Source organism: Palaemon carinicauda, chromosome 13 (genome assembly GCF_036898095.1).
Source record: "Palaemon carinicauda isolate YSFRI2023 chromosome 13, ASM3689809v2, whole genome shotgun sequence".
Lineage (NCBI taxonomy): Eukaryota > Metazoa > Arthropoda > Malacostraca > Decapoda > Palaemonidae > Palaemon > Palaemon carinicauda.
In genome coordinates this window covers 145,127,916-145,146,995 of record NC_090737.1, presented here as the reverse complement: position 1 = coordinate 145,146,995, position 19,080 = coordinate 145,127,916, and the positions used below count along the sequence as shown (strand labels likewise).

The following is a 19,080-nucleotide window of genomic DNA, read 5'->3' as shown; positions in this document are numbered from 1 at the left end:
CCTTTTGCCAAATATTTCTCGCATATCTGCCTAAATATTTCTCGCATATCTGCCTAACTGTAAAAATCTGATTCATACATCCCCTACCTCTTCTAAAACCACCCTGTACTTCTAAGACTACATTCTCTGTTTTATCCTTAATCCTCTTAATCAGTATTCTAAAATACACTTTTCCAACCACACTCAACAAACTAATAACCCTTGAATTACAACACTCAAACACATCTTCCTTACCTTTATATAGTGGTAAAATACATGCACAAACCCAATCTACTGGTACTATTGACAACATAAAACACATCAAACAATCTCATCAACCATTCAAGTACAGTCACACCCCTTCCTTCAATATCTCAGCTCTCACACCATCTATACCAGGTGCTTTTCCTATTCTAGTTTCATCTAGTGCTCTCCTCACTTCCTCTCTTATAATCTCTCTCTCATTCTCATCTCCCATCACTGGCACCTCTACTGGAATCGAGACATGGATGATTCTATCTTCGATTGTCTTCTTACCATTATGGCTAAGATACAAGATGATAGAAAGGCTTCTTTTGTCTTTGTTGGTGATTTTAATGCTCACCATAGGGAGTGGTTAAGTTCTATCTCTCCTACCAATCGCCATGGCTTAAATAGCTTTAGACTTTGCCTCTGAATCAGGCTGTGAGCAAATCATAAATGAAGATACGCACAGGTCTGGTAATTGCCAGGACCTCATATACACTGACTCCCCTGGCGTTATAACTAGTAAGGTTGGTTCTCCAGTCGGGACATCTGATCATGCCTTGATTTCATTAGTAGTGAAGACTAAGCAGCCTGTCCCTGATATATCATACTCTTGTAAAATTTATATGAAATCCCAAGGAGACTGGAATGGGATTTTGCATGATCTTCTGTGCTTGAATTGGTCACAATTACATAGTAGTGTAGATCCTGTTGTCCCTTTGAATGAGAATCTAGTCAACATAATTGATAGGCGTATCCCTTCTCGTGTGCTAAGGTACCGAGTGAAGGACGACAAACCGTGGTTCAATGATGATTGTAGATGAGCTTATTTGGAGAAGCAGGAGGCCTATCACCTTTGGAAGGGTAACAGATCAGATTTGACCTGGAACAACTATACTCAGCTTCGAGCTTTGGTTCAGAGAGTTTATGCCTCAACTGAAAAGGAGTACAATTTAACCATAAAAGAAACCCTTTCTGGTACAACTCAGGAACATAAATGGTGGTCTACCCTTAAATCTGCACTCTTTGATGTAGATGCAACAGTTCCTCCTTTACTTAAACCAGATGGCTCAGTCACTCACTGTCCAAAGGAAAAGGCAACCCTTTTGGCTGATGTTTTTGACAGTAAACAGAGTAATGAAAAACTTGAACTTCCTCATTCCTGTTTTCCTGAGGCTAAACTAACTAGTTTAGCTTTTCGGTCTCGTGAGATTAAAGCTCTGTTAATGGACCTTGATGCTTATGGATGTGTAGACCCAAATGGTATATTTCCTTTGTTTTTTATAAAGACAGCAGATTTCTTAGCTCCAATGTTATGTTATTTTGCACAAGTTAGCAAGAAGAGGAGCTTTTAGCACTTGTTGGAGAATTGGTAATGTTAATCCTCTATGTAAATGTGTTTGTGGTAGCTCAAGTCCCACTGATTACCGCCCAATTTCCATAACTCCCATATTATCTAAAGATTTTGAACGTCTTCTGGCAAAACATCTTAATAGGTTTGCTGAAGGTAATCATCTATTCCTTAGTTTGCAATTTGGTTTTCGTAAAGGCCTTGCAGCATGTGATGCCCTTCATACAATCTCCAATGCTGTACAGAAATCCCTTGATTGTGGTCAGGAAGTTTGTATGATTGGCCTTTTATTTTAGTGTTGCCTTTGACAGTGTTAATCATGAGGCCCTTGTTTTCAAACTCAAACAGTTGGGAGTGGGTGGGTCGTTTCTTAGCATTATTATTAATTTTTTAAGAAATAGATCTCAAAGAGTTGTTGTTGATGGGCGCCATAGTGAGTATAGGAATGTGATATCCGGTGTTCCACAGGGTAGTGTTCTTGGCCCATTACTTTTCATACTATATACACATGACATGTGGTTTGGCCTAGAAAACAAGCTTGTTGCATATGCAGATGATGCTACTCTCTTTGCATCAATTCCATCCCTTGAATGTAGATCTGGGGTTGGTGAATCACTTAATAGAGATTTAGCTGAAATTAGTGCATGGTGCAAATTATGAGGTATGAAGTTGAATCCTAACAAAACTCAAAGTATGATTGTAAGTAGGACAAGGACGGTGGCTCCTCAACATCCGGATCTCAGTATTGATAATGTTTCTTTAAATTTGTATGACTCTTAAAATTTTAGGTGTGATTCTCGACAGTAAATTTACTTTTGAGAAACACATTAGGTCTGTGTCTTCCTCAATTGCACAAAAAATTGGCTTACAAGATTTTCGGTGATCAATCTATTCTGAAGAAGTGTTTTAATTTTTTTCATTCTACCTTGTTTTGAGTATTGTTCTCCTGTCTGGTGTTCAGCTGCTGATTCTCATCTTAATTTGTTGGACAGAAACTTACGGTCTATTAAATTTCTTATTCCTGATCTAGATATTAATCTTTGGCAACGTCGTTCAATTAGTTCATTGTGCATGTTGCATAAGATTTTTCATAACTCTGACCATCCTTTACATTCAGATATCCCTGGACAATTCTATCCTGTTCGTAATACTAGGCAGGCAGTTAATTCCAATAGCCAGGCCTTCTCCATCATGAGGCTCAATACTACACAGTATTTTAGAAGTTTTATTCCAGCTGTTACCAAGTTGTGGAATGATCTTCTAATCGGGTAGTTGAATCAGTAGAACTTCAAAAGTTCAAAGTTGAAGCAAATGTTTTTATGTTAACCAGGCTGACATGAGTCTTTTTATTGTTTATATATGACATATCTGTTTTTGACATCGTTAATAGTTTATATATGACATATCTGTTTTGCGCTGTTACTGTTTTTAGAATGATATATTGTTAATTTATTCTCATCATTTATTTATTTCCTTATTTCCTTTCCTGACTGGGCTATTTTTCCCTGTTGGAGCCCTTGGGCTCATAGCATCTTGCTTTTCCAACTAGGGTTGTAGCTTGGCTATTAATAATAATAATAATAATAATAAAAAGCAATTATATCTACTTCCCTATGATCCTGAACATTCAGTAAACTTTCAAAATATTCTGCCCACCTTTTCCTTGCCTCCTCTTCTTTCAACAACCTTCCATTTCCTTCTTTCGCTGTCTCTTCAATTCTCGAACCAGCCTTCCTTACTCTCTTCACTTCTTTCCAAAACTTCTTTTTATTCTCTTCATATGAACGATCCAATCCCTGACCCCACCCCAGGTCAGACGCCCTCTTTGACTCAGTTACCTTGTGCTTTACTTCCACATTTTTCTCTCTATATCTTTTATCCTTCTCTACTCTATTACTCTGCAGCCATTCTTCAAATGCCCTCTTTTTCTCTTCCACTTTTACCTTCACTCCTTCATTCCACCATTCACTACCCTTCCTCATACTGCTTCCAACAAACTTCTTGCCACACACAACACTTGCAATCGCAACAAAATTTTCTTTTATTAACTTCCACTCCTCTAAATTACTGGTTTCTCTTACTTTCCCTGTCATATATCATTTTCAACCTTTCTTGATATTCACTTTTTACCTCCGGTTTTATTAACTCTTCAACCCTCACTATCTCCATTTTACATCCCCCACTCTTTTGCCACAACTAATTTTCCTTCCACAAAAAATGATGAGACATACCGTTAGCCATACCCCTAAACACGTGCATGTCTTTCAATCCTCCAGACATTCTTTTAGTTATCAACATATAATTCATTAAAGCCCTTTCTACCACTCTTCCATTTGCCACTCTTATCCATGTATACTTGTTTTTATCTTTCTTTTTGAAAAAACTAAAACTCATCACCATCTCTTGCTCAACACACATATCTACCAGTCTCTCACCACTCTCATTTTCACCTGGTACGCCATACTTCCCAATGACACCTTCTACTTCTCCAGTGCATTTAAGTCACCCATGACAACTACATAATTCCTTCACCCAGTCCTTCTACACACCTAGTTGATTCATTTCAGAACTCATTCCGCTCTTCTTGGCGAGTGGAAATGCATCAGGCTAAAGCCAATTGTTAGAGACCAAGGAAGAGAAACCTTATTGACAGGAGAACCTCGTGACAGCTTCCAAGCAAAATAATGAGGCACGGGGACACCCTGGAGGAACAGGAATAACCAGGGGCTTTCCGTCTTGTGAGTTTTTTAATGATACCTTCGACTTCAAACACAGTGAATTCATTCACAGGCACATCAAGGTGTTCATCAGCTTAAGGTATATTAATCAAATTATTCCCTTCGTATCTCCTATTCAAGACCTCACTAAAGTGTTCCATCCAATGTTGCATTTCTTCATCCTCTATTGTTATAACAGATTCTTCTCTCTGATGGGTATATGCTTCTTCTTTGCCCCCCATAGATTTCATTACTAAATATATGAATGATTCTTACACCATAGCCACTTCTCGAATTCAATTCATAGCTTTGTCAACCTTATCTGTTTTCCTGTCTAAATATTCTCTCCAGTCAGTCCTGATTTTTTTTTTCAACTCACTATCAATACTAGAATACTTAGCATGCTTTACCTTGTAATTTCCATTACTTCTTCAAAAACCTTCAACAATCAATTTCTCTTTTCGTCTCAGATATCATTTGATATCCATGGCTTTCTCCTTGTAACTGTATGTCCCAAAATTTCCCTATATATTCTTAACATCACAACATTCTTCATTAATTGTCTGCTCTTCGTCTCTTAAAGTCTCTAAGACTGCAATTCGATTCCTACATTCAACTGCAAATGTTTCTCTTTCTCATCTTCTAGAAGCAGGGTTGTATCAAACCTATTTTCAGTTTTAATTTAAGTTTGGCAATGAGCTGGTGGTCACTACAAATATCTGCACCTCTATACCTTCATACATTTCTCAGTCCTCCGTCTCTCCTTATCAATGGCTATGTGATCTATCTGATATTTGTAATTGCCACATGGTGAAGTCCATGCATATTTGTGGATACCCTTGCACTGGAAAAGAGTACCTCCACTGAAAAGATTGTTTGTACAACGAAAACTTATGAAATGTGCTCCATTTTCATTTGCAACTTTGCCAAGACCCTCAAGACCCATCACTTTCTCTATACCTTGATTATTCCTTCCAACTTTAGCACTAAAGTCACCAACTACAAAACAATTTTGCAGAAAAATATTTCAGTTGTCACAGAACCAAGTGACTTGTATCAAAATCAACTTATGAGTTTATCACTAATTGTTCCACTTCCCAATGGCCATAACTGAATATCAACATATCAACATGATAAACTGCAAATAAGGTCATGAAGTTTTGAATAAGAAACCAATTGGATGACAATCATAATCATTTTCCCAATTCAAATGCAGAGCACGGTGTTGAAAGCCCTACCACCTGAACACAAAGTCTTCCAAAAAATGACAAATTTGGAAGTAATTTGTATTTTTCCTAACTATACAAACCTGAGGTCTTTACTATGGATAAGTATTTTCAGCATAGCTGCAATGTAGCCATCAAATTTTATGAGAAGTGTCAAAGATCCTTCGCTAGTCAACAGGAGTAGCGGGGGATATACCAGAAATATTAATCACTTTTGATTGCAGGCAGAACTTCTTGGGGGACAAAAATGTGGGACAAGTATGAGTGAGTTCAGGTTTGTATAGTTAGTAGAAATAGATTTCTTCCAAATTTGTCATTTGTTCCTACACAAGTACAAGTACTCTTTACTATGGAGACTCACTCTTAGGTGGGTGGAAGTCCAAACCCAAACAGGCTGGGAAACTTGACCTAGTACAGCTCTGAGCTTGTTAGAGCATAACAGAGGTACCCTGACACCTTGTGAACTCTCAGTATGATGAGTTGAAGAATTGACAACCTGGGCAATCATGGTGTATGAATGGAAAACAAGCACTGTGACTTGACCAGGTAAGAATATAGAGTTATAAACTCTTCTTCATACTGTACTTACGCCTAAACCTTCCCTGATTCCCCCTCTCAGGGAGAAGAGGGACATTACAAAATATATAAAATATTTTAGAACACACAAGGGAAATAGTTGGTACCTGCATTGAAGGTAGGCCAGCTTGCAGTGTCCTCCTGGTGCTGTGCCCCAAGAGGGTGAGATGAAGGAAGAAAAGGCCAGTCATTCTATCCATTCATCCCAAACCGACACCGGGTAACATCTGCCCTCCCCCGACTGCTATTTGTCCTGTAAGGGAGCTAAAGTAGCTTACACCACTTGTTAAGCACTTACAAGAGATCCCAGAGAGAATGTATCAAGGTTTCTGTGAATAACGTCTAGCAGGTAGTGGGCGGTGAAGGTATTCTCTTGTTGCCAGATGCCCGCTTGTAGAACATGCACAACAGAGACGTTTCTCTTAAATGCTAGAGACGTGCTAATGCCCCTAACATCGTGAGCTCTGGGTGTAAGATCTTGCTGAGGAGAGCCAGAATTCAGGGCACGGTCAATGACCTGCTGAATCCATGCTGATCATCATGTTCTTCGTGACTCTTCTCTTGACCCTGCCCTTACTTACAAATAATTGCTTGACATGTGGGTGAGCTTGACAACTTGTGAAAATACATCTTTCATTCTACCTAAAACACACTGAAACTTGAGTATATTCACTCAACCTTTGTCACATTATTTTTTCTGGCTTCATACTCCGGTGCAACCTACTGTCTTTATATTAGTTTTGTTATCAATAGCAACCAACCCCTAACAAAACAGCAAATAAACATTTAATTGCAGTTCTGTAATAATAAAAGTAAGTCATTCACAATAGAATAAAAAGCAAAACTTACTCGCAACAGAAGTCTATCTTCCAGAGATCCATTAGGCATAAACTGATAAACTATACATGGTGGCAAACCTGCATCTGCTGAATATCCATACACCTAGGAATAGAAAAAAATATATATAAAGAACTTTTCCAAAATTCAATCATGATAATTTTGTTTCTGGGGAAAACACAAGAGAAAAATAAATCTGCAGTAAGAACCTTTCCAAAATTTAATCATGAAAATTTCGCTCCTGGGCAAAATACAATAACTGCTGCCAGAAGCACCCTTATTGAATCAAAGTTTTCAGCAGTTCTTAGTAATGGCATCAATCATCAACAACCAATCTGAGGCATGCTAGAATTAGGCCTTTGAGCTACTTACATCACTTCCATTCTGACACTGGTTGGGCTGATTAATGCACAAAACAAAAAATTCATGACTCCAAAATTATACTAGCATATCTAACATTGGCAATAGAAATACATTCTACACTTCTCCACACAAGCAGTAGTTTGGATTTCCAGAGACTTGATGGACACACACTGGACTGCCTTTTCTAAAAAAAAAAAAAAAAAAAAAAATATATACCTGTGCCTATATTTCTACATTCTCCATTTTTGCCTTGTCATAATACTTAACTTATTTTCTATCTAATTCCAAATATGAACCATTCTTAATTCTTTAATTTTATAGATTTAATGTCAAACTGTAGTTTCTGATCTTAAAATTCCATTCATAAAATTCATTAAGTGTAAATCCTTTCAGTTGTACCAAAGATTAAAGAAAAAAAAAGTGTTCCGAAAATCACTGAAGATTACAGATTTTTGCAGTGACAGTATCAAATGATAATGACTGCCAAATTAGTGGCACACATTTCTGCTATGAAATCATGGATTTTTTGCAAACAAAATTGATTACTTTTATCAGGTGACAGGCCACTTAATAATTTTCTTCACTTTTCCTCAAAAATATGTTTGTTGAATGTTTTAGAAAGCACATCAAGATATCAAGTAGGGTATGCCAAGTCCAATTACATTCCTTGAGCAACTATTTGAATGCAGCCAATGGCAAATTTCCCAGGATTTTCATACAGTATGACTAATGGTCCCGTTTCAGATGTTGCTCTTTCATTCCTGATCTACATGTGAATATGTTGTAACTACAACAAGACTGCCACTGATAATCAATGTTTTCTATAAACAAATTTAATTTGCACTAAAATAAAAAATTTGGAAGTAACTAACTATAAAAATCTTAAGTTCTTTACGTAAGAGTTAAGATTCATAGCAAGCTGGTGTTCTGGCCATAAGAAATTTGAGCGAAGTGGCAGCCAACCTTCCAGCAGTAGCGGGTAGTTAGTGGTGGATACTACAGGTCCACTCGCTCACTCACTAGCTCAACCACTTTTGATTGCATGCAGGATTTATTGGGGGAAGTGATGTCGGCACGAGTATGTTTAAAGAATTTCAGGCTTTTATATTTAGGAAAAACACAAATTACATCCAAATTTGACATTTATTCCTTTTTGAATACTGTACAAACCCTAGTTCTTTACGATTAAGAGTCGCCTACAGGCGGGTGGCAGTCCATTCAACTGGCTAAAAAGTTTGCCTAGGGATTGTAACATCCAAGCTTAGGAAATCATGGGATGGGGATCCTGACACCTCGTGAGCCTGGTGGTTGGATACTACCCGAGAGATTGACAGCATGTGCAATAATGGTCAGTGTGTGAGGAACCACTCTGTGATTATACCTAGGTTTATGTCTAACCACATGTTTGTTATTATACAGACTGAGATCTATGCAATCCAACTCCTCCTCGCCAGGATATTGGGGACGTGACGGAATATATATTCGTATGAGAACCAAGAAATATTCAGGCAACTTGCAAAATGGGGTTTACCTGTAATCGATAGGAACCAGCTGGCAAGGTCTTGGACGGTCTACCCCAAGAGAAGGGAGGAAGAAAAGGAATGTTATTTCTTTACATTCACCCCAGACAAAAACCGTCACTTCTGGTCTCAATCGACTGCTAATTGTCCTATGAGGAGCTAAGGAAGCTAGACCGCTTGCTCAGCGGCCACCACAGGCCTAGAGAGAACGTGTTTAGGGACCTGTGTGTCACTTATTGCAAGTAGTGGGGAGTGAAGGTCATCTGACGCTTCCACACACACGCTTATAGCACCTACGACACAGAGAAGTCCCTTTTAAACGCTAGGGACATGCCAATACCACTTCGGTCAGGAGCTCTGGTTTGTTTCCCCTGTCAATGGGGGAAGGATTAAAGGCGATCCATGAGGAAATAGTATTTTGGTAACTTTCTTCTCGACCCTGCCTGTACTGGCAAGCAGCTGATTGTTGTGTGGGCAAGCTTTTCTTGTATACTTGAGGTAGCGCCTTAGTGCCCTCACAGGACATAGTAAGAGTTGACCTGTGTCATCGGTTATCTTTCATAGACTAGCAATCTGGAAGAACTCGAACCTACAGACTGTTCTAGCTGAATTTTACGACTTTTAATCCAGCCTGTGGCATAGACTCTGACGATTGTTCTAAGTCAGTACCAGCTGGTTACCCTGACTCACCTACACCTCTTCCAGACATTGTAAGTGGCTATACTTGCTGACCCTGATTCTTTCCCTGCTGCTTCAGTCAGTGTGTACCTAGCTACTGTCACTTAGTCTCCTGATTTCTTCCCTGCCTGTACATTTAGAGGACAGGGATATCAGTCACAATGGATGAGTTCTGGTGATTGGAAACTCACAACAGGTTGTCATGGAATTTACACATAGATTACAACTAGCTCAACACAATTTTTTTTCCTAATCTAGTTGATGTAATTGAATATACTGTATTTATAGTTTAGTTGTTTAATCCACTTATATTACGGGGGTTCACAAACATGGTCAATATCAACCCCCTAGGTGTCAATGAAAGAATGGAAGGCTTCATTAATTGCCTGAGGGTAAAAGGGGTCTCAACTAAAAATTTGAGTTCATACCCGAAATTTATATAAGAAATCATCACCATAATCTCCTCCTAGGCCTACTGACGCAAAGGGTTAGATTTGGTTAGATTTGGCCAGTCGTCACTATCTTGTGCTTTTAACTCAATACTTCTCCACTCATCATCTCCCATTTCATGTTTCATAATTCTCAGCCATGTAGGCCTGGGTCTTCTAACTCTTCTAGTTCCTTGTGGAGCCCAGTTGGAAGTTTGGTGAACTAATCTCTCTTGGGAAGTGCGAAGAGCATGACCAAACCATCTCCATCTACCCCTCACCATGATCTCATCCACATATGGCACTCAAGTAATCTCTCTTATAGTTTCATTTCTAATCCCGTCCTGCCATTCAACACCCAATATTCTTCTGAGGGCTTTGTTCTCAAATATACTACATCTGTTGGAGATTGTTTCACTGTCATACCATAACTCATGTCCATACAGTAACACAGATTTCACTAAACTGAAATAACAATACATAAAATGATACCGCTGCTTTTAGCCATGCAAAATAGAGTCCTAAAAGACCAAATCCTGAATAGTGTAGGGACTTGGGCATGAACTCAACAATCTTTAACTCAAATGCCAATGCCCTTGCCACTACTCATCAAATATATCCTTTGTAATGAATTCAATAAAAAGGGTAAGCTAATTCATTTGTGTTGAATCCATTAATAACCATGATATTTCGATTTATTTATTAAATGGGGGAGATTAACCATCCCTATGAGTCGAACTTAACTTTTACAGAGTTGGCCTGAGTAAATTTGGAAGGAAATAAAATAAATCTAAGTGACCAAAAAATAAATTACGGATAAAAATCTACTATAAATAAAAATATTGACTTTATTAAATCACTGTTCCATATGAATATTAAAACTTAAAAACCGAAATACTGACCTGATCATAAAATTCTTTGTATTCTAAACACTATATTTAGAGAAAATATATCTTAAGCTTAAAATTGTCTCACACTCACAGCATGTTGGAACTAAATAATTTGCCGTAGACATTCAAAATCCATGGGTCAATCTTATATGACCAATATGCAATGTTACTACTATTACATCAGTTCTTTTGTCTTTCTGATCTGATGATTCCAATGCAGAAACAATTTCTTGACTAATTTCAATTCATTACTACCTGGTTCATTATTCCACATAGTTTGCCATTCTTTGCTATACAATGCTTTACTATGAATATTTAAGTCTTAATGGGGAGTTTAAATTCCAAGTTGTAAATTTATTGCTGATTTAGCAGTGGCATCCACTTTTTCATTTCCAACAAAATCCCAAGGATGTTGCAGTGCGTCCTCGAACGCAGCTACGGGATCTGGTACAGGAGAGAAAAACACGGGAAGCTTGGCGTTGTGCCGTGTTGCGAATAGGTCGATGCATGGTTCTCCCCAGAGGTCGAGTACTCGACTAACTACCCAAGGGTGAAAAGACCATTCTGCCCCTATTACCTGGTCTCTGCGACTTAGGGTGTCTGCTAGAACATTTCTCTTGCCTGGAATGTACCTGGCTGACAAGATTACGTGTTGACTCTCTGCCCACATAAACACCCGCCTCATCAACTTCTGCAAGGGACATGAGAGCATGCCCAATTGTTTGTTGACGTACGCAACCACGGACGTGTTGTCGCTCTTCAGCACTACCGAGTGCTCTCTCAAACGGGCCTGGAAATGAATGACTGCTGTCGAGACTGCCATCATTTCAAGCACGTTGATGTGCAGGTGTTTCTCCTCTTCCGACCACACACCTGACACGACTAGGTCGTCCAGGTGTGCACCCTAACTTTCCTTAGACGCGTCTGTGAACAGACGGAACTGAGGTGGAGGAGGGTTTATGAGAAAACCTCTCATGTGGTTCTCCTCATTTAGCCACCAAAGGAGATCCTCCCTTACCTCGCGATCTATGAGAACCGGACAAGAGGGAGAATCGGTGGCTGCCGACCACTGCTCCTTCAGATCCTACTAAAGGGAGCGGAGATGGATCCGCCCGAAACGAACAAGATTCTCCAGCGAGAGGTGACCTACAAGAGCTTGCCATTGGAGGGCTGGAAGTTGTTTCTGTGACAGGAACGGCTGCGCAACCTCTCTGAGTCTGTTGATCCGTTCTTCCGAGGGAAGAACGCGAGCTGCTGCCGAGTCGATCAGCATTACCAGATACTTCACCTTCTGATTGTGAATGAGGTTCGACTTCTCGTAGTTCACCACGATCCCCAGATCGCGACGAACTGCCAGAAGCGAGTCTCGGTCCTGAATCAACTGCTTCTGCAAGGGAGCGAGAATCAGCCAGTCGTCAAGGTACATCAGTAGGCGGATGCCCCTCGAGTGGGCCCTAGCTGCTAACGTCGTGAACACTCGCGTGAACAGTTGGGGAGCTGTGCACAGTTCGAAGCACAGGACTTTGAACGGGTACACCGTGCCCTGGAAGGTGAAAAGAAGGTACTTTCGAGACGACAGATTAACTGGTACTTGAAGGTACACGTCCTTCAAGTCTATCAAAAGCATGAAGTTGTACTGCCTGATGGCTAACAGCACAGCGCGAACTGACAGCACCTTGAACGGAGTTTGCTGAACAAACTTGTTCAGTGGCGAAAGGTCGATGATCGGTCTCCAACCTACTGTCGCCTTCTCGACAAGGAGGAGATGACAGTAGAACCCTGGTGACTGATCATGCACGACTTCTAGCGCATCTTTCTTCAACATTTCCTGGACATCCTCCTCTAAGGCTAGAGCCTTTGGGGATGTTGGAACGCTACTGGAGTTGAGGATAAGGAAGGACCGATGAAGCATGAATGGAAGCTTGTACCATTCGTGAAGGGTCAACACTACCCATTCCTCGGCCCCGGAATGGGTAGTGTTGACCCTTCACCCAATAGCGCGATAGGCATCGCCCTACCTTCGGCAGCATGGGAAGGGGAAAGCCAAGCTCAGCGTTTCCCTTTTCCTCGCTTGCCCCTGTTCTTTCCACGATGTGGAGGAGCTCCCGAGGGAGGCTGAAAGGTCTGTTTGGGAGCAGAACCCTTCTGAACAGGAGCATGTCTCGGCTGCACAGGAGCGGTACCCTTGCTACTTCCCATGGGCTTGGCCTGACTCGGCCTGGCCACAGACAGTTTCCAGGGACCAGGTCCCTTGAAACTCACAGCCTGCATCATTTATCATGCGCATCCCGAACTTCCTCTGGTGGAAAGAGAGAAGTTGCAGCTCTAATAGGAGCGTTCCTGAGCGCCAAGGCCTCTCCTGAACCAATCTGTCTCACCAAACGAGAGGCTACTGCCTCGCGCTTTTTGAGGATCAGATTGGCATACTGGGTAGCAAGCTGGTCCAAGAAAAAGGCAACAGCTTTCCCACCCGACAAAGCTAGGTTTCTGTACTGCTCCATGTGTTGCTTGGTGTCCCGCGCAAACACTGTGGCCGTACCACACCAGTGGTCGATCCACGAAGCAGCCTCAAGAGCAGCTACAGAGATGAATTCCATAGTTGAAATCTCACAGTTCGAGAAGAAGAGAGACTGAAATTTCAAACTCTTGACCGAGGAACCCCCAGCAAGCGCTCCGACCGCGTGGTCGAAAGGGAGAGGACAAGGCACAAAAGACTCTGTGACGTAGTACCTCTTCTGTCGCTGGAGTGGTTGAGGGAGAAGCTTGTTCGAACCTTGGCTCCTAAGTGTGTCACCAGGTCCTGCGATCTGGTCACTCACTCGGTCCAATGCTCGAGCAGCCTGTCTCGACCAGGGTAGCGTGATGGGCAATGAACTACCTTAGGTAGCTTCCCATAGGATCTCCAAGGCTATACAGTTATCCTCAGACACTACCGCAGGAGGAGCCCTGAGGCCATTAATCTACCGCTTGAGGTTAATGACCTCTAGGAACGGCGACTCCACCTCGGGATCTTCCGTCTCCACGGCAGGTGAACGTTGTGGAGGTGGCTGATTCCTCGGTCCCGCTACATCCGGAGGTGTAGGGGAAGCGACATGCTGCACGGCTGATGTCATCCCCCATGAATACACTTGCTCTGGTCCTAAGACCGAACCAGGCGTGTATTCCGGAGTTGAGGAAGGACCCTGGCAGGGTTCATCCCTGACGGAATGCATCGAGGTTCCCACTGCGACTGAGTGCATGACTGGTTGCTGCGAGGCCCACGAAGCTCACGAAGGAGCTGAAGCGCAAGTGGGGTTGCTGGGAACTGCAGCACTCACACCAGGAGGTGTAGACATGTTAGTTGCGCAAGTGTTGTGCGCGGCCTCACCTGTTAAATAGCCAGAAAGCATGGGGGTTGGCTGCACATCGCGCGGCTGGTAAACCTCCTTGATGTCCTCCGACTCACATAACTGCACTTGGAACTCATCATTCTGCATGGCATGCAGTTCCTTGAGTTCCTCAGTGGTGAGCTCTTCATGATGCTTCTCGACGAATTCGGTGATGTCATCTTCATGTCACAGGCTGAGCCGCGAGGTGCCGCCATGGCAGGCCCGAGTCGGGCGGGTCGAGTGCCCGGCAGTCTTGGCCTGCTCCCTACTCACGTGACACATGAGTCGCGGAGTCGGTCCATGTGGCTACCCCCGTGCAGATATTCGTGCGTACCGCGGATTCTTCACGAGAGACCACAGCTGTGATTACTTGTGCCGAAGCCGGAACTCTCATTTCCCCGCTCAAGAGCGGTTCACCTCGAGTCTGAACAACAGCTCGGGGGCCCAAGGACCCTGTCACCGTGCTCTGGGAGACGATACATACGCCCTCTAGCACGGTTGTTGTGCATGGAGGCCTTACACGAGATTTGCTGTAAACAATCCCACGAGCGCAGGGAACACGGGCATCTCTCACATTGCCCTCATCCTCCGGATGAGATGAGGTGTCTCGGGTTGCCCTGTCCCTTTGACTGCGACTGGTCTTCCTGGCACTCTTAAAGACGAAAAGGAGGAGAGAGATGAAGAGGAACTAGGAGAGGAATACCGCTCATGCTTCCTCTTCTTGTGCCCCCTCTGAGGTTCTGGAATGGTGGTCAAGGCAATAGCAGACAACACTGGACGAGGATGAACAAATGTATCTTCAGCTAAAATCAAAGTAGAGGGTGCACTGAATCTCTGCTTCGAAGCCGTAGGAGATACCCGAGCCATGTCCGTAGGAAGAGCCATGGTCGGTGAACGTGGTGAACCCGAAAAACATCTTGTATTAGCAGGAGTTTTAGCAGATTTTAATTTTAAATGACTTGCGGGCGAAGCTGTAAATGGTTTGCCAGCAGTCCTACAGGAAATCTGAGTGTTTGAAACATTACTCTACCTTGTTTTACCAGGGAGTCTTGCAGTTATTTTACCCTTGGAAAGTTTGTATTTTGCCAGGAACAAATGCTTTATCAGGTACATGGTCAACAACAACAGGGGCATCAGGGAACATGGGAGTCGATAAAGTTACAAAATCAGTTACATTCATTTGTTCATCAGCAATTGGATCATTCAAATGGGGTTGTTCAAGCTCGTCCGCCAGAGTTAAACAGTGTTTTATCAAATCCAAGTCAGGCTTACCTGATAATCCGAGAGACGCCCAAAGTTCCCCCATCTTACCAGTAACGTGTCGTTATCGGTATCAGACGGTCCAGCAATCTGACGGGTGTCCCTCGAGATTGCCGAAGTAGCGGGAACGCTAAGGTCACCCACTCCCCGGCAAAACCCGAGAAATCCCCGCCAGGCTGTGAATCCGAGCTTCCCAAAATCATGCTCACACTCTCCTCAGACTCGGAGAAGGGCATGAGTAGACTTCCTTGTGGTAGTCTCTTGAGATGACACACTTACCACCCGCCCCCCCTTTTTCTTCTTCGAGAAAGGTGAGCTCTCTGAAGCAGAGAAGCTTTAGGGGACTGGTGATATTTGCATCTATTCTCGAAAGCTTGCCACTCCAAGGGCGGCCGGGATTGACACTCATGGCAGGGAGAACCATGAGAGCAAGGTTTTCCCCTGCATGTCGGGCAGAGCATGTGCGGGTCTACAGAAGGCGATGAAAGCCATCTACTGCAGCGCCCCCCCCCCCCCTGCACAACATCGCATCTTACGAGTAACTTTCTCCTCCATAACAATCACACAATCACTAGTACACAAGCACAAGAGAAGGCAAAGGGCTGCAGCGTAGAGAGCGGAGTGTAGCACAACCATCCACATTGAGCCGAAGCGAGTGAATGAGGAAAGTGGGCTGGCATTGGCTGGGGGGGGGGGGGGGAAGAGCTCCGCACCATACTGCCAGCCAACCAATCAGCACAACTGCCTGGTTTTCTTTCTCTTCGACTGTTTCAGCTGTGCTGAAGCAAATTCCTATATTAAATGATTACGAGTTTTGTATATCGCGTCATGACAACTTAGAACCGGAGTTGGAGCTGTCTGTACCGAGGTCCATGTTTACATTTTCCTAGTCGTCAACAGAGGGGTTGGTTTTTACGGAAATGGCAAGCCGGGTTATCCACCTCTTATCGGAGGATGTCAGTCCTCCTATCCAATGTGGCCCAACACGAGAAGAAGCTTCAGCAGGGACCAGTCCTCTATTAAAGATGGGCTGCCTTTCTTTAGATGGGGGTACACTGGTCAGTAGGGGTAGTTAGCCCCTACCACCGGTGACTCCAATGCCTAGCGTCACCCACTACCCGCAAATATGGGCGACTTAAATCCGGATCACTGGAGCCCAACTCTTAACAGACTTGGTCTGCACCCAATGGGGTCTGCCAGAGGGTGATGGCGTCTAAATTGGTACAGGTTGAGATGGAATGCCGACCATCCCACACTGTGCCAAATCCAAAGCAGAAGCCACAGTATAATCAAACAAGCCAAAGTTGTCAACAAGTTCAAACCCAAAAGGAAGAGATGGGAGAATAAAAGAAATAACCATAAGGAAAAGCGGAAGTGCTGACTGATTTAGTTGGATCAACAATTGGGCACCGAGGTCTAGTGGGAAAGCAGTTCCCACTGTTCATTAGAGCCCAGCTGCTAATCCCTAAGCCCGCCATCCTTGTCAAGGCTTCAGCATCTGGGAGGGTTCCATAAAGAGCAACCTGGCTTCGTAGTCAGTCATGTTCTTTTTTATACCAATAAAATAATTACAAAAATATATATCTGGTAATTTCCATGGAGGAGTTGATATCCTACATAAAAGCACTTTATTTCTACCTATATCTAGACTGTCTAATAATGTTTTAACAAGAAACCATAAGGTTGAGGAGATTTTGGGCACAACTCAAAATATCTATAATACCTTACAAGGTTTGCAGTCTGACAAGATAAGATTCAGGGAGTCTTTGCAACCTAACCAATACCGAACAATAGAATACATCAAGTAAAGGTCTAAAGCTAATTCTCCAGCGTCAACAAAGAGGCTTGGGATAGGCGAAGTTCTAATACCTCCTGTGGACAATCTGATACCAGCATGGTGTATAGAGTCTAAAACCTTTAATCTGCTTGGGGTGGCTGAGGAGTATACGTGAGCAAAAGAAGCAAGATATTGAGCTAAAGGATCTTTGTTTATGAATACATTATGATAAATAACTTCGTTTTTTGTTTATCAATATCCAAAAAGGAACATAAAATTCATAATACTCATGATCTATTAATATTGTCTTTGTAAAAATACAAAGAAAAACTTTGAATGCCCCCTGACATTAACTCATTTATATGTTTGTTTTTCTCGTTATTGGCAAGAATTTTATCATTTCAAAGATGAAAGGACAATTTCAACATCTTGCTAACATAAGGAAGAAAAAATTTTGCTCTATTAAGAGTTCAAAAGAGGGTGATATCAGTAGTGCAGAGTGAGAGAGAGAGAGAGAGTTGTGGATAGAGGAGCGACCACCTGCCTCACAGGAGCCAAAAGAAGCAAGATATTGAGCAAAAGGATCTTCATTTATGATTAAATCATGATAAATCCCTTTGTTGTTTTTTCTTAATACCCCCAAAAGAACATAAAATTCATAATAATCATGATTTATTAATATTGTCTTTGTAAAAATCCAAAGAAAAACTTTGAACGGCCGTATCTCAAAACTATACAGTGGAACCTCTAAGTACGATCTTAATTCATTCCGGGACCTGCTTCATATGTTAAAACGATCGTATGTTGGAGTGAACATTAACATAAGAATACACTGTAATTTGTATAATTCGTTCTACCGCCCAAAAACCTCTGATAGTACACATAACAATAATACAATTGCATTATATAAGAGAGACGTGAAAAAGAATAATCATACAGAAATAATAAATAAAAAAGGGGTTTTTATTGGCACTTTACCTTAGAGACAGGCCAACACAGGTGTAGGCTTTGCTACGTAGGAGGAGACGGACGGTCGGTGAGGAGGTAGAGATGGTGACTGCGATAACGTACCGTAAGTTACTCTAACTTACACTATGTGAACTTGAACCTAACTTTGCTTATTTTTTTTTATTTTTATATTTTATATTTTTTGACATTTTTTTTTTCTTTTTTATTTTTAATTTTCATCACTTTCACTCAATTCAATCTTAGTTTTCTTTGCTTCACTTTTTTCTCTTTATCACGATCACTAGACCGCTCCATAGATTTTTTAAAGAAACTATCGAGAGAAAGTTGCTTGGTAAGGCTTTTCAGAATTTTTCTGTAATGGGAAGGGGACCGTCCGCCATGTCCGCCATTTTTTTTCCTAATGATCCAAATTACACAATTTCTATATATGTTTTAGACACATATAATACCTTCATCATATAAAAATTTCAAGTCATTTGATCGAAAACTTTTGGATTTATGAGCAAAAATCATGATTTAAAAAAAATATTTAGGTACATTTTTCCCCACTGCTATAATACCAATTGTATTGAAACTTATACCACAAAAACTATTCTAACAACCGAACAATTCTGTCAGACAGAATTTTGATTTTCCTTTTTGTTTTTTTTTAATGAATTTTTATTTTTTTTCCTCATCTAGACGGAAAATAATCGTGAAAAAAATGTAAAACGAAAATCAAAATTTTGTCTGACAGAATTGTGGAATTTTTATTCTTCTTTTCAACGATATCTTTTTCTCTAATATCGAACAACAAATAAGTGAGAAAAATGTACCTAAGTGGGAATAAGTATGTTTTTGAGTTATGAGCTCCAAAGATTTGCAGCAAGCTTTCGCTCTTTTCTAAAAGAAATCA

The 19,080-nt window shown here is 41.6% G+C and overlaps 1 protein-coding gene across 1 annotated transcript in view; it reads right to left on the bottom strand.

Annotated features, from left to right (window-relative positions):
- LOC137652547 (uncharacterized) overlaps positions 1–19,080 on the bottom strand; it is a 504,806-nt gene that overhangs the window by 122,869 nt on the left and 362,857 nt on the right. The window contains exon 9 of the mRNA XM_068386031.1: positions 6,945–7,037. Within this exon, the coding sequence (XP_068242132.1) occupies positions 6,945–7,037 (93 nt within the window). The remainder of the gene's footprint in view (positions 1–6,944; positions 7,038–19,080) is intronic.